We start from the raw sequence: 16,866 nt of genomic DNA on the forward strand, positions 1-16,866 counted from the left end.
ACACTCATGGCTTAAAAATGTTAAGAAATCTAAAGTTGAAATTCAGAAATTTAAAAAATCAGAAATTTGGAAATTACCAAAAAAAAACAATGTTTAAAAAAATCGAAAATTTAACATCAATTTATTTGTTCAGAATTTAAGAATATAAGAATTTAAGAATTTAAGAATATAAGCATATAAGAATATAAGAATTTAAGAATTTAAGAATTTAAGAATTTAAGAATTTAAGAATTTAAGAATTTAAGAATTTAAGAATTTAAGAATTTAAGGCCCCCGTCTCGTGACTCGCGCGCGCGTGGTTTATCATTTTTAATATTTGTTATATTATCGTTTATAAAAATCCAAATACATCACGATTTAGAGAATTTTCTCAGCTTTCTAACTACGGGTTCATTTTTCAAAAAAAGTGAGTTTTTCTTCTCCATCGGTGCTTTTTAGTAAAATAGTTTTTCAAAATTCTGGGGTATTTCAAAATTTATCGCGATGACCTATACTTTTTTATACACCAAAATGTTCGTTGGGATGTGGGCAACATATGTCTAGAACATTGTTATAATTTTTGACCAAAATATATTGCCGTTTTTTAGTAAAAACTATAGCGCGCCATCACCATATTTTGAAAATATTGAAAAAGCTGGTTTTTACCTTGGAAGGCAAAAATCTCGAAATTCAAAGCGAAGACCTATACTTTTTATCGATGGAAAATGTTCAGAAATATCCAAGAATCAATTTGTAGTACTTTGAAAAATATTTTAGTACATAAAAATATTTATTTTGGGCAAAATATTGAGAAAAATCTATTTTTTCAAAGAAACTCAAATATATTCCAAGTATTTCGCCAATATCTCAAAATTCAAAGCGATGACCTATACTTTTATCGATGGAAAATGTTCAGAAATATTCTAGAATCAATTTGTAGTACTTTGAAAAATATTTTAGTACATAAAAATATTTATTTTGGGCTAAATATTGAGAAAAATCTATTTTTTCAAAGAAACTCAAATATATTCCGAGTATTTCGCCAATATCTCAAAATTCAAAGCGATGACCTATACTTTTTATGGATGACAAATGTTCAGAAATATTCTAGAATCAATTTGTAGTACTTTGAAAAATATTTTAGTACATAAAAAATATTTTTTTTTGGGCAAAATATTGAGAAAAATCTATTTTTTTCAAAAAAAACTCAAATATATTCCAAGTATTTAGCCAATATCTCGAAATTCAAAGCGATGACCAATACTTTTTATGGATGAAAAATGTTCAGAAATATTCTAAAATCAATTTGTAGTACTTTGGAAAATATTTTAGTACATAAAAATATTTATTTTGGGCACAATATTGAGAAAAATCTATTTTTTCAAAGAAACTCAAATATATTCCAAGTATTTCGCCAATATCTCGAAATTCAAAGCGATGACCAATACTTTTTATGGATGAAAAATGTTCAGAAATATTCTAAAATCAATTTGTAGTACTTTGGAAAATATTTTAGTACATAAAAATATTTATTTTGGGCACAATATTGAGAAAAATCTATTTTTTTCATAGAAACTCAAATATATTCCAAGTATTTAGCCAATATCTCGAAATTCAAAGCGATGACCTATATTTTTTATGGATAGAAAATGTTCAGAAATATTCTAGAAACAATTTGTAGTACTTTGAAAAATATTTTAGTGCATAAAAATATTTATTTTGGGCTAAATATTGAGAAAAATCTATTTTTTTCAAAGAAACTCAAATATATTCCAAGTATTTCGCCAATATCTCAAAATTCAAAGCGATGACCTATACTTTTATCGATGGAAAATGTTCAGAAATATTCTAGAATCAATTTGTAGTACTTTGAAAAATATTTTAGTACATAAAAATATTTATTTTGGGCTAAATATTGAGAAAAATCTATTTTTTCAAAGAAACTCAAATATATTCCGAGTATTTCGCCAATATCTCAAAATTCAAAGCGATGACCTATACTTTTTATGGATGACAAATGTTCAGAAATATTCTAGAATCAATTTGTAGTACTTTGAAAAATATTTTAGTACATAAAAAATATTTTTTTTTGGGCAAAATATTGAGAAAAATCTATTTTTTTCAAAAAAAACTCAAATATATTCCAAGTATTTAGCCAATATCTCAAAATTCAAAGCGATGACTTATACTTTTTATGGATGGAAAATGTTCAGAAATATTCAAGAATCAATTTGCAGTACTTTGAAAAATATTTGAGTACATAAAAATATTTATTTTGGGCTAAATATTAAGAAAAATATATTTATTTCAAAGAAACTCAAATATATTCCAAGTATTTCGCCAATATCTCGAAATTCAAAGCAATGACCTATAGTTTTTATGGATGAAAAATGTTCAGAAATATTCTAGAATCAATTTGTAGTACTTTGAAAAATATTTTGGTACATAAAAATATTTATTTTGGGCTAAATATTGAGAAAAATCTATTTTTTCAAAGAAACTCAAATATATTCCGAGTATTTCGCCAATATCTCAAAATTCAAAGCGATGACTTATACTTTTTATGGATGAAAAATGTTCAGAAATATTCTAGAATCAATTTGTAGTACTTTGAAAAATATTTTAGTACATAAAAATATTTATTTTGGGCTAAATATTAAGAAAAATATATTTATTTCAAAGAAACTCAAATATATTCCGAGTATTTCGCCAATATCTCAAAATTCAAAGCGATGACCTATACTTTTTATGGATTAAAAATGTTCAGAAATATTCTAGAATCAATTTGCAGTACTTTGAAAAATATTTTAGTGCATAAAAATATTTATTTTGGGCTAAATATTAAGAAAAATCTATTTTTTTTTCAAAGAAACTCAAATATATTCCAAGTATTTAGCCAATATCTCGAAATTCAAATCAATGACCTATACTTTTTATGGATGAAAATTGTTCAGAAATATTCTAGAATCAATTTGTAGTACTTTGAAAAATATTTTAGTACATAAAAATATTTATTTTGGGCAAAATATTGAGAAAAATCTATTTTTTTCAAAGAAACTCAAATATATTCCGAGTATTTCGCCAATATCTCAAAATTCAAAGTGATGACCTATACATTTTATAGATGGAAAATGTTCAGATATATTCTAGAATCAATTTGCAGTACTTTTAAAAATATTTGAGTACATAAAAATATCTATTTTGGGCAAAATATTGAGAAAAATTTATTTTTTTCAAAGAAACTCAAATATATTCCAAGTATTTAGCCAGTATTACAAAATTCAAAGCGATGACCTATACTTTTATCGATAGAAAATTTTCAGAAATATTCTAGAATCAATTTGCAGTACTTTAAAAAATATTTGAGTACATAAAAATATTTATTTTGGGCAAAATATTGAGAAAAATCTATTTTTTTCAAAGAAACTCAAATATATTCCAAGTATTTCGCCAATATCTCAAAATTCAAAGCGATGACCTATACTTTTTATGGATGGAAAATGTTCAGAAATATTCTAGAATCAACTTGTAGTACTTTGAAAAATATTTTAGTACATAAAAATATTTATTTTGGGCTGACGAAATACTTGGAATATATTTGAGTTTCTTTGAAAAAAATAGATTTTTCTCAATATTTAGCCCAAAATAAATATTTTTATGTACTAAAATATTTTTCAAAGTACTACAAATTGATTCTAGAATATTTCTGAACATTTTCCATCCATAAAAAGTATAGGTCATCGCTTTGAATTTTGAGATATTGGCGAAATACTTGGAATATATTTGAGTTTCTTTGAAAAAAATAGATTTTTCTCAATATTTTGCCCAAAATAAATATTTTTATGTACTAAAATATTTTTCAAAGTACTACAAATTGATTCTAGAATATTTCTGAACATTTTCCATCCATAAAAAGTATAGGTCATCGCTTTGAATTTTGTAATACTGGCGAAATACTTGGAATATATTTGAGTTTCTTTGAAAAAAATAGATTTTTCTCAATATTTAGCCCAAAATAAATATTTTTATGTACTAAAATATTTTTCAAAGTACTACAAATTGATTTTAGAATATTTCTGAACATTTTCCATCCATAAAAAGTATAGGTCATCGCTTTGAATTTTGAGATATTGGCGAAATACTTGGAATATATTTGAGTTTCTTTGAAAAAAATAAATTTTTCTCAATATTTAGCCCAAAATAAATATTTTTATGTACTAAAATATTTTTCAAAGTACTACAAATTGATTCTAGAATATTTCTGAACATTTTCCATCCATAAAAAGTATAGGTCATCGCTTTGAATTTCGAGATATTGGCTAAATACTTGGAATATATTTGAGTTTCTTTGAAAAAATAGATTTTTCTCAATATTTAGCCCAAAATAAATATTTTTATGCACTAAAATATTTTTCAAAGTACTACAAATTGATTCTAGAATATTTCTGAACATTTTCCTTCCATAAAAAGTATAGGTCATCGCTTTGAATTTCGAGATATTGGCGAAATACTTGGAATATATTTGAGTTTCTTTGAAAAAAATAGATTTTTCTCAATATTTAGCCCAAAATAAATATTTTTATGTACTAAAATAATTTTTCAAAGTACTTCAAATTGATTCTAGAATATTTCTGAACATTTGTCATCCATAAAAAGTATAGGTCATCGCTTTGAATTTCGAGATATTGGCGAAATACTTGGAATATATTTGAGTTTTTTTGAAAAAAATAGATTTTTCTCAATATTTAGCCCAAAATAAATATTTTTATATACTAAAATATTTTTCAAAGTACTACAAATTGATTCTAGAATATTTCTGAACATTTTCCATCCATAAAAAGTATTGGTCATCGCTTTGAATTTTGAGATATTGGCAAAATACTCGGAATATATTTGAGTTTCTTTGAAAAAAATAGATTTTTCTCAATATTTAGCCCAAAATAAATATTTTTATATACTAAAATATTTTTCAAAGTACTACAAATTGATTCTAGAATATTTCTGAACATTTTCCATCCATAAAAAGTATAGGTCATCGCTTTGAATTTTGAGATATTGGCGAAATACTTGGAATATATTTGAGTTTCTTTGAAAAAAATAGATTTTTCTCAATATTTAGCCCAAAATAAATATTTTTATGTACCAAAATATTTTTCAAAGTACTACAAATTGATTCTAGAATATTTCTGAACATTTTCCATCCATAAAAAGTATAGGTCATCGCTTTGAATTTCGAGATATTGGCGAAATACTTGGAATATATTTGAGTTTCTTTGAAAAAAATAGATTTTTCTCAATATTTAGCCCAAAATAAATATTTTTATGCACTAAAATATTTTTCAAAGTACTACAAATTGATTTTAGAATATTTCTGAACATTTTCCATCCATAAAAAGTATTGGTCATCGCTTTGAATTTTGAGATATTGGCAAAATACTCGGAATATATTTGAGTTTCTTTGAAAAAAATAGATTTTTCTCAATATTTAGCCCAAAATAAATATTTTTATATACTAAAATATTTTTCAAAGTACTACAAATTGATTCTAGAATATTTCTGAACATTTTCCATCCATAAAAAGTATAGGTCATCGCTTTGAATTTTGAGATATTGGCGAAATACTTGGAATATATTTGAGTTTCTTTGAAAAAAATAGATTTTTCTCAATATTTAGCCCAAAATAAATATTTTTATGTACCAAAATATTTTTCAAAGTACTACAAATTGATTCTAGAATATTTCTGAACATTTTCCATCCATAAAAAGTATAGGTCATCGCTTTGAATTTTGAGATATTGGCGAAATACTTGGAATATATTTGAGTTTCTTTGAAAAAAATAGATTTTTCTCAATATTTTGCCCAAAATAAATATTTTTATGTACTAAAATATTTTTCAAAGTACTTCAAATTGATTCTAGAATATTTCTGAACATTTTCCATCGATAAAAAGTATAGGTCATCGCTTTGAATTTTGTAATACTGGCGAAATACTTGGAATATATTTGAGTTTCTTTGAAAAAAATAGATTTTTCTCAATATTTAGCCCAAAATAAATATTTTTATGTACTCAAATATTTTTCAAAGTACTGCAAATTGATTCTTGAATATTTCTGAACATTTTCCATCCATAAAAAGTATAAGTCATCGCTTTGAATTTTGAGATATTGGCTAAATACTTGGAATATATTTGAGTTTTTTTTGAAAAAAATAGATTTTTCTCAATATTTTGCCCAAAAAAAAATATTTTTATGTACTAAAATATTTTTCAAAGTACTACAAATTGATTCTAGAATATTTCTGAACATTTGTCATCCATAAAAAGTATAGGTCATCGCTTTGAATTTTGAGATATTGGCGAAATACTCGGAATATATTTGAGTTTCTTTGAAAAAATAGATTTTTCTCAATATTTTGCCCAAAATAAATATTTTTATGTACTAAAATATTTTTCAAAGTACTACAAATTGATTCTAGAATATTTCTGAACATTTTCCATCGATAAAAGTATAGTTCATCGCTTTGAATTTTGAGATATTGGCGAAATACTTGGAATATATTTGAGTTTCTTTGAAAAAAAATAGATTTTTCTCAATATTTAGCCCAAAATAAATATTTTTATGCACTAAAATATTTTTCAAAGTACTACAAATTGTTTCTAGAATATTTCTGAACATTTTCTATCCATAAAAAATATAGGTCATCGCTTTGAATTTCGAGATATTGGCTAAATACTTGGAATATATTTGAGTTTCTATGAAAAAAATAGATTTTTCTCAATATTGTGCCCAAAATAAATATTTTTATGTACTAAAATATTTTCCAAAGTACTACAAATTGATTTTAGAATATTTCTGAACATTTTTCATCCATAAAAAGTACAGGTCATCGCTTTGAATCTCGAGATATTGGCGAAATACTTGGAATATATTTGAGTTTCTTTGAAAAAAATAGATTTTTCTCAATATTTTGCCCAAAATAAATATTTTTATGTACTAAAATATTTTTCAAAGTACTACAAATTGATTCTTGGATATTTCTGAACATTTTCCATCGATAAAAAGTATAGGTCTTCGCTTTGAATTTCGAGAATTTTGCCTTCCAAGGTAAAAACCAGCTTTTTCAATATTTTCAAAATATGGTGATGGCGCGCTATAGTTTTTACTAAAAAACGGCAATATATTTTGGTCAAAAATTATAACAATGTTCTAGACATATGTTGCCCACATCCCAACGAACATTTTGGTGTATAAAAAAGTATAGGTCATCGCGATAAATTTTGAAATACCCCAGAATTTTGAAAAACTATTTTACTAAAAAGCACCGATGGAGAAGAAAAACTCACTTTTTTTGAAAAATGAACCCGTAGTTAGAAAGCTGAGAAAATTCTCTAAATCGTGATGTATTTGGATTTTTATAAACGATAATATAACAAATATTAAAAATGATAAACCACGCGCGCGCGAATCACGAGACGGGGGCCTTAAGAATTTAAGAATTTAAGAATTTAAGAATTTAAGAATTTAAGAATTTAAGAATTTAAGAATTTAAGAATTTAAGAATTTAAGAATTTAAGAATTTAAGAATTTAAGAATTTAAGAATTTAAGAATTTAAGAATTTAAGAATTTAAGAATTTAAGAATTTAAGAATTTAAGAATTTAAGAATTTAAGAATTTAAGAATTAAAGAATTTAAGAATTTAAGAATTTGAGAATTTAAGAATTTAAGAATTTAAGAATTTAAGAATTTAAGAATTTAAGAATTTAAGAATTTAAGAATTTAAGAATTTAAGAATTTAAGAATTTAAGAATTTAAGAATTTAAGAATTTAAGAATTTAAGAATTTAAGAATTTAAGAATTTAAGAATTTAAGAATTTAAGAATTTAAGAATTTAAGAATTTAAGAATTTAAGAATTTAAGAATTTAAGAATTTAAGAATTTAAGAATTTAAGAATTTAAGAATTTAAGAATTTAAGAATTTAAGAATTTAAGAATTTAAGAATTTAAGAATCTAAGAATTTCAGAATTTCAGAATTTCAGTATTTAAGAATTTCAGAATTTCCGAATTTAAGAATAACCAAAAAGATACACAAACGGTTTTTAATAAAATCAAAAAAAGCATTATGACAACTTGATACGACCAAAAATTTGCAATTTTTTAAAAAGAAATCAAGAAAAAAATACCTAAAATTACTCAAAAAAATATCGAATTTATCAGCATTTTTTAAAATGTAAAGCTGTCATCAAATGACCATTTTGAAATGTGTTTCAGTTCATTTTCGCTAAATCCTGATCTACAATGGCAAATCGCAGAATGTTGCGTCTGAAAACTTGATGATTGTTTTGACAAGAGTTTGCGTAAGTTTGCTCTTGTATACTAAGCTTGCTGGTTTTCCTACCTAGTTAGCATAAGAGAGCGCAGTAGTATAGATGAAACGTTGTCGATTTAAAAAAAAAATTTGAACTATTTTACAGATTCGCTTACAAGAATTCTATCCAATTCCAATTCAGTTTTAAATATTATTTTCAATTATTTCTGTGATTTTTTTTGTAATATTTAAAATAAGAATATTTTTCTTCTAAAATTTCTGGGGGGGCACAATGTATGGGCTGCCCCCCCTGCCCAATTTTTAGGGGGGCAAAAAGTACCGTGCCCCCCCAGAGTCGGCGCCCCTGGTTGCTTGTATTTAAAATTGAGGTGAAAAGTCATCGATTGTGATTGGACACTCAATAATATTTTAACTGAATGAATGTACATGGAAGAGAAAATCAAAATAAATATAAATTAAAAAAAAAAAAAAAAAAAAAAAAAAAAAAAAAAAAATCGCGGAAAAAACACATATTCCCAAGGTTTCCTTTGAAAATCCATGGTTTTTCAATGCACTGTCCATCAGCCAATTGCTTCTACAAACAGGTGTTACCAAAAGGGCAGAATTTCGCACACAAAATTCGCGAGCAAAATCGAGTTTAGAGAACTAAGCAAAATCGCGTGCACTCGCGTTGAAGGCCGGGTTGCCAATCCGAAGGAGAAACGTGATTTTATCTCGCAATAAGCAATAATATATTTGAGAGTAAAAATTATGGTAAATAATGTCTGCATAGTAAATAAAAAAACTAAAAAAGTATGAGTGGAGGCATTGCGTTAATAATTAAATTTTGTAAAAATATGATTAACGGTTTCATTTTTCTATATTTTTAATTTTATTATTGATCAGCTTATTTTTTATTTTTTATAATTGTTTCTGTTATTTGAGAAAAAAGAACGTTCTTTTATTACGTTATACAGATATGAGGAATAAAGGAGGGGGCCAACGACTGTGTTCCATGTAAATAATTTTTAAGGGTAAGGGTGTCTGAAATTCCCAAAAAAAAATGCGATGCGTAATAAAAGAACGCTCCCTAATGCTAGCTCAAGTTCGTAAACTGTCAAACATTTGCTAGGGGTTCGTTCATACATTACGCAGTTGTCATTTTCATTTCACTTCAAATTTCCGAAAAACTTCTGCCAACTAATGATCTTTCCTCCATCTTTCCTCTCCCCCTCTCTTAGGTCCGAGGTCTCACCGAGAGCAGCGCCGAAAGCCGGTACTCGTCGGACGCGGACAAAAGCCGCCCGGACCGGCCGCGGGGTGACTCCCGCGATGGCCGCGACTCCTGCCCACCTGCTTCCCTCACCAACAACAACAGCAACAGTCTCAGCCGGGACCGGGAACGGGACGCCAACAGCGCCAGCAACAACAACAACAACAATAACAACAATAATAACAACAACAACAACAATACTCTGCACCACGTGGCGTCCCTGCGGGAAAAGGAGCTGCGCGAGCGGGAGTCGGAGATCCAGGCGGCCCGGCGGGAGCGGGATCGGTTGGACCGGGAGCAGGCCGCGGAACTCCGGCACCGGGTGGAGCTGCAGGAGCAGCAGCAGCAGCGGCGGGTCAGCAGCGCCGATTTGTTGACGCCAATGGGCGGCGGCGGCGGCGGGCTTGACGAGCGGGACTATTCGCCGTCGGGCGGGATTGACGAGCGGGACCGGGATCTGGACCGGTCCGGCGGTGGCGACAGTGGCGGCGGGAGCAGCAAGAAGAAGCGTAAAATGTCCAGCACCTGTGATATCTCTCTGCCGTCGACACCGAGCCTGATCACCGATCGGCAAGGCGGGTACGAATCGCAGGTGAGTGTCTCCAGCAGTCATGAATAAAACAACAGGAATTTGTGGTCTCTTGGACGAAACAAAGTGGACAGAACTTCCTTTTTCCCTCCCTTCGGAAGGAAAAACTTTAAAACTTTATGCAAATATGTGCCCGCCCCTCTTCCCCGCCCCCTCTTTCAGAAATAACTCAAAAAAGCATCACCGGCGACACTTGTGCCGCTGCGCGGCCAAAATATTAAAAATCCATTTAAGCTTTTCTTGTCGGCCGCCGACACTGCATTAGGCAAAACTATTTCAAATGTCCCCGCCCCGACTTTGCCCGCCTTCCTCCTTCGAAGAAACAAATTATGAATGACAAAACAGCCCCCGCCCGGACGACTCCTGTTGAATTCCGCTTGGCGCAATAACGCCCTCAAAATGGCACAACATTCACGAGGAGGAGGAGGCGCGACCAAAATTTACATAAACATGAATATCTTTCGTCACTTCGACAGATCTCTCTAGAAGTTGGATGGGAAATGCCATTCTAACCTCAAAAAAATGCAGCTGGGACAGTGGCGTCGTGACGCCGCATTATGGCATTTTGACAACTTCATCAAATGTCAAACGTCATAATTTTTCATTTGACAGATTGCTTTTTCATCAATCTTGCGACGCCACTGGACAATTTTGGCCCCACTCAAGAGTGCCATCAAGCTTATTTAAAGCAGCTTCACCTCCCCTCCGTGCATAACTTTGAAGGAGGAAAAAAAACGGGAGTTTTATGAACGGCATGCTACGATGATGCCAAGTGCTGCCTAACTGCGGGCGAACTGCGAGTGAAACGTTTCACTGCTACCACCACCTCGTTTTTCTTTCTTAGTTCTTCCCGTTGTGGCGGAAGAATGTTTGAAATGTTGAAAGAGAGCGCAGTGCAAACATACACACACACGTGTACGGGAGTCGTTCTTACAGAAGGACTTAGTTGGGGATAATCCGTGTGAGGTTACAGCAAATCTTGGAAATTTACAATTCTGGTTATAAGTAAACAAACTTTAAGGTTAGGAAATTTGACAGATATTACGTAGTTCAACCACAAAGAAAAAAACTGTAATAAAAATTGAAGGTTCATTGATTCGACTTGACTTAATTCCGGGTATTGACAGTTTCTCAGCTTATCCAAGACAGCTACAGTCATAGTTTTGTTTGAGGCACCTACTTTTTTATATTATGAAATTTTCTATTTCAGTTACATTATTTTGAACTCATGACAATAAAATGTTAGTACAAATAATAAAATTTTGAGAAAATACCGAGACTGTGAAGCAATACTGGAGTTTTCTAAAAATACTTCAATTTTTAAAAGTTTTGGTGGGTCAAAAAAAATCTTTGTGGAAAATCATTAAAATTAGCATTTTTTTGCAAATTAGGAAAATTTCAGTTCATTCATTAGACACCGAATGTTGTTAAAAAAATGTTTTATTCTAAAATCTCTTGATGAGATAGATTATGCGACATTTAATTCATTTATTTATTTATTTATTTATTTATTTAATTATCTCATTACCCTCACTATTTTCAAAACTCTCAAAATCTCTAAAATTTTAAAATTTTTGTTAAATTTTAAAATCTCTTTCCTAAATCCTCTGAATCCTCCAGTTTTCTTAATTTTCAAAATTCGCTAAAATTTTCAAAATTCGCAGAAATTTTAAAATTTACAAAATTCCTAAATTTCAAAATTCTCAAAATACTTTAAATTCTCAAAATGATCAAAATTCTTCAAATTCTCAAAATCCCAATAATCTTTAAATTTCCAAAACTTTTGAATTTTTGAAAAATGTTTTGATTCTCAAAATCAAAATCAAAATATTCAAAATAATACTCTAAGTTCTCGAAAATACAAAAAAAACTTAAAATTCTCAATATTCTCTAAATCTTAAAAGTTCAAATTTTCTCAAAATTTTCAAATTCCTGTTTTTTTTATTTTATTTTTTAATTCGCACAATACTCAAATTTTACAAAATTATAAAAATCTTAAACTCTCAAAATTCTATTTTTTTCATTCTCTAATTCTCTTAATTGTCTTAATTCTCTAAATTGTCCTAATTCTCTAAATTGTCTTAATTTCTTAAATTGTCTTAATTCTCTAAATTTTCCTAATTCTCTTATTTCTGTAAATTTTCTAAATTCTCTAAATGCTCAAAATTCTCTGAATTCTCAATATTTTCAAAATCCTCCAAATTTTAATTTTTTTCTAAGTTTTCAAAATTGTCAAAATTCTAAAAAATCTCAAAATTGTCAAAATTCTCTAAATTTTCTGAATTCTCAAAATTGTCTTGATTCTAAACATTTTCATAATATCAATATTTTCAAAATTCTCAAAATTCCCGATATTTTCAAAATTCTCAAAAAATTTAAAATACTCAAAATTCTCAAAAATTCAGAAAATTTTCAAAATTCTCAAATTGCTCAACATATTCAAAATTCTCTAAAATTTTCAAAATTCTCAGAATTCTAAAAATTGTTCAAAAATGTCAAAATTCTCTAAATTCTCTGAATTCTCAAAATTCTCATAATTCTAAACATTTTCACAATATCAATATTTTCAAAATTCTCAAATTTCTCGAAATACTCGATATTTTCAAAATTCTCAAAAGTTTCAAAATACTCAAAACTTTCAAAAATTCGAAATTTCCGAAATTCTAAAAATTCTCAAATTGCTCAACAGATTAAAAATTCTCTAAATTCCCTAAATTCTCCAAATATACTAAGTTCTAAAAAATTTCAAAATAGAAAAATTCAAAATTGTCAAAATTTTATAAAACATAACATTCAAAATTCTAAACCTTAAAATAGTCCAAATTGTCAAAATTGAAAAAAAATCTCAAAATTCTTAAATTCGTCAAATTTTAAAAATTATATAAATTTTAAAAATTCTATAAATTTAAAAAGTTCTAAAAATTCTAAAAACTTAAAAAATTCAGCAAATTATAAACATTCTCAAAATTCTCAAATTTCGTTGAGTTCATAAATTTGACAAAATTCTCATCCTCCTTCAAATTTTACACAAATGATCAAAATTCTCAAAGTTCTCACAATTTTCACAAAATCTCAAAATTCTTTATATTATTTAAATTCTTGAAATTATATAAATTATCTTAACTCTTTAAATTTCCTGAATTCTCTAAATTTCCTTAATTCTCTGAATATTTTAAATTCTCTAAATTCGCAAAACAATTTAAAAAAAATGGTTTATAAAATTCTTTATTTAATTCTCTTAATTCTCTAAAATTTCTATTTTTTCAAAATTCCCAAAATTTTAATTTTAATTTTTTTATAATTCTTGAAAATTTTCAAATCTTTTAAAACTCAAAAAAACCTTAAAAATAACTAAAATTTTAAAATTCCTAAAATTCTAAGAAAATTATGATTTCAAAATTCGAAAGTTTTAAACAAAATCTCAAATATTTTGAAATTATTCTAATAATTCTAAAATTATGTTTAAAATCTAAAATCTCTAAACAAAATATTTTTATAAATAATAAAAAAAAAGATTTTTGAGTAATTTTTTTAAAGGATTTTTGAATTATTGATTTTTGGATTCATTCAAAAAAATACAAAACAAATATTATTTTATATCTTTGATTTTTTATATGTTTTTTTTTCAGCTGCGCTTAGTAACAGTATTTCGTGAACGTTTTCAACAATTTCAGAGTTTTATTTGGAAAGGTCCTTTAAAGTATCCCGTAGCTTATAGAACCTTAAAAAAACTCTAGAATTTTCCATAAAGGTTGCTCTAAACTTTAAAAACATAAGGTCAAACTTTATGGATGGCCCCTAAACGTCAAAATCTGTTTGCAAACAAAAAATGTGTAAATTATTTTAGATTTTCCAACTATTTTTTCAAAATAAGTTGTATTTCAGGCAAAACTATTTATTTATACCCAAATTCATCTTGTTATTAATGTTAATGTGTTATTTACGTTCTTTGGCTTGATTTCTATTTTTTCAAAAGGGCGTAACGTTGGATGTAGAAAAAACAGTCCGTCAAATTCGCTTAATGGACAGTTCTTGCAAAACAATGTAAAACAGACTAAAGTGAGCAAAATGTATCGTTTTTCAAGCCCTCTTCGGTGCTTTTAAAATATTTTGCTAGAGTTTGCCAGTTCAACATTGACAGCTGTTTCAAGTGTCAAAAATTAACAAATTCCCAATTTTTTCTCCTTAACAGGCGTCATCACACAGTAGTTTCAAGCTAAGTCCAAAGCCCGAGGACGAGTTCAAGGGCGGGTCGGGCTCGCCCGCGCCCGTCCTCTCCCTGTCCGGCCACCCGATCATCCAGTCTAGTATTAAGCAGGAGCTGCCCGACATGCCCGGCGTTCGACATCACTCGCTACCTCCAGACTTCCCGGTAAGTGACGACTCTCTTTGTTTTGCTATTGTTTTGTTAACCCCTCTCCATTGGGCTACTTTGTTCTAGAAAGAAAGTGACGTAACAATGCTAACATTCCCTACCCGCTACTAACACTAACACACACAGACTCACGTTATCGCTTAGATATTCCTAGTTTTTTTTCTTTCTCCTTCTCTCTCTCTTTCTGGTGCTGGCTACCCTTCATTTACTCTTCATTTCCGTGTTTACCTTTATTATTATTTGTGTTTTGTTTTCGTTACTGTAAATATGTTTTCCTCATCAATTGGAACTTTGTCTAGGTTTTTTCTTTGAGCCGGTTCTTTTGGTTCCATATTTTTTACAAAACAAACAAACGACAAACAAGCAAGCATACTTTTGTTTACTATTTATTTCGGTCTTGAGAAAGGAACTTTTTTTAACAAAACGAAAAATAATTATACCCACCGATTGCTTTCTAGCACACACATACTTAAACACCTCTTTTTTTTTGAAAATCAAAACAATGACTGCGCCAAGCGCAAACAAACGCAATCTGTCAACTGTCATCGGCACAACCAAATCAAAAAAGTAAACAAACGCGCGCGCGAGCGCGCAAAACGCAACAATCAAAACAAACATTTTTCTCGTCAAATTCATCGGAAGGATGAAGGATTCGAATTGTTTCTCGCGGGCAGCAAACACGGCAGGTTCGATCAATCAAAATTTTGTCTGTTTTAGTCGGAAAAGTTGTAGCGAAACGAAAAAAAAAACAAAAACAAAACAAACAACGAGCGAACTCTGAAAGAATCGAGCGTCGAAAAGAAAAAATCTAAACAATGTGTTCATTGTCGTCCCTTGCGAATCAAAACAAATGCCAAACATAAAAACAAACAAAAAACTATGAGTAATTTTGCAGTAAGCAAAGCAAAGCATTGTCCCTTCCTCCACAGTTGTTGGTAGATTTGTGAAAGCTTTATCAAAAACAAAACAATCAATACACACTAGCGAGACACCAAAAATAAACAAAGCAAACAACCCGGCGCAATTGTTTACAAATGAAAACCCTTCCTACCCCTTCCTATGTTTGACAGAAAAATGTTTGGGGATGTGAGCCGTCCTCGGGCAAATCTTCCCAACCACAACAACAACAACAACAACAACCGTCGACGTCCGGAAGTCGGGCGCCCACGCTAACCCTGACCACGACCACCACAACTGCCATAAAGGAGGAACCGTTCCACCCGCAGAACCTGCTCCACCAGCAGCGTCAGCAGCAGTCCCTCTTTACGACCCTGGCCGAACAGCTCAAGCCGTCGACTTCCGGCCAGCAGAGCCAACACCAAACCCAGCAGCTCCAGCTGGCCCAAAGTACAATTTCGATCATCTCGAACGCGGCCGCGGCCAGTCCGGGCCAGTTCTCCGACTGGTACCGACTCCAGCAGCAACAGCAAACCCAATCCCGTGGATCTTCCAGTGCCAATCCGTCGGCGGCGGCGTCCGCCCCCGGAACCACTTCCGCCGAAGAATCCCTCCTGGAGGAGATCTTCCGGACGCCGGTGGAACCGCCACCACCCGTCCCGCCCCGCCCGAAACCCGCGGCAAACCCGCGTGCCCGCGCCCCGACCACGACCTCCTCGTCCCGCAAGGGTGGCCGCTTCCGGCCCAACTGGCTCGACCAGTTCGATTGGCTCAAGTACGACGAGGGCAAGAACTACATGTACTGCGAGTTTTGTCGCCGCTGGAGCAACGACATCCCGGACATCCGGACGTCGTTCGTGGAGGGCAACTCGAACTTCCGGCTGGAGATTGTCAACCATCACGACAAGTGTAAGGCGCACCGGCTGTGCAAGGAGCGCCAGATGCGGGAGCTCGAGCTGAGCGGAGGAGGAGGGACTTGAGGGAGGAGGAGCGGTCCGGAGTTCCGGACGAGCAGCAGCGAGGGAGGAGGATGTTGTGATAAACCAAAACCCGGTCCCGTGGAAGCCATCAGGCCAGCGAAACGCTGGCGATCGTTAACGATCGTTACTTTATTTTTGCGTAGAATTAGAGGTTAGAAAGTTTTTAGAGAGTTTAGTTTTCCCTTTTTTTCAGAAGATGAATTTAAAACTGTTGTTTTTAGAGAGAGTGAGAAAACTTTGAAGAGAGCAGCTTACAGCCGGAATTGATGTTAAAAGTGAATATTTTGTTTCTCAAAAAAACATAAAGTCGAAAGAAATACATGTAAACCAGTAGGAACACCAGGAACACCAGAGAGTAAACAATAAAAAAAAGTGATGAATTTAAGCCGAGTTTGGACTGTGTGTTGTGTGTTGCGTAACTTCCGGAAAGAAGTCCTTTGACAGTTGACGGAATTGTGTGGCGGCG

At 30.6% G+C, this 16,866-nt stretch overlaps 1 protein-coding gene across 8 annotated transcripts in view; it reads left to right on the forward strand.

Annotated features, from left to right (window-relative positions):
• The window catches only part of LOC120416924 (sex determination protein fruitless), a 456,860-nt gene that overhangs the window by 390,867 nt on the left and 49,127 nt on the right, over positions 1-16,866 (forward strand). For 4 of the 8 annotated variants that reach the window (XM_052706115.1, XM_039578838.2, XM_039578836.2 and 1 more), the window contains 3 exons: positions 9,528-10,151; positions 14,341-14,520; positions 15,594-16,790. In XM_052706115.1, coding sequence (XP_052562075.1) covers positions 9,528-10,151; positions 14,341-14,520; positions 15,594-16,400 — 1,611 coding nt within the window. In that variant the 3' untranslated portion in view covers positions 16,401-16,790. Of the gene's footprint in view, positions 1-9,527; positions 10,152-14,340; positions 14,521-15,593; positions 16,791-16,866 lie in introns of those variants that run through there. The other 4 variants (XM_039578832.2, XM_039578835.2, XM_039578833.2 and 1 more) reach the window with 1 other exon arrangement.

This window comes from Culex pipiens, chromosome 1 (assembly GCF_016801865.2).
Source record: "Culex pipiens pallens isolate TS chromosome 1, TS_CPP_V2, whole genome shotgun sequence".
NCBI classification, from domain to species: domain Eukaryota; kingdom Metazoa; phylum Arthropoda; class Insecta; order Diptera; family Culicidae; genus Culex; species Culex pipiens.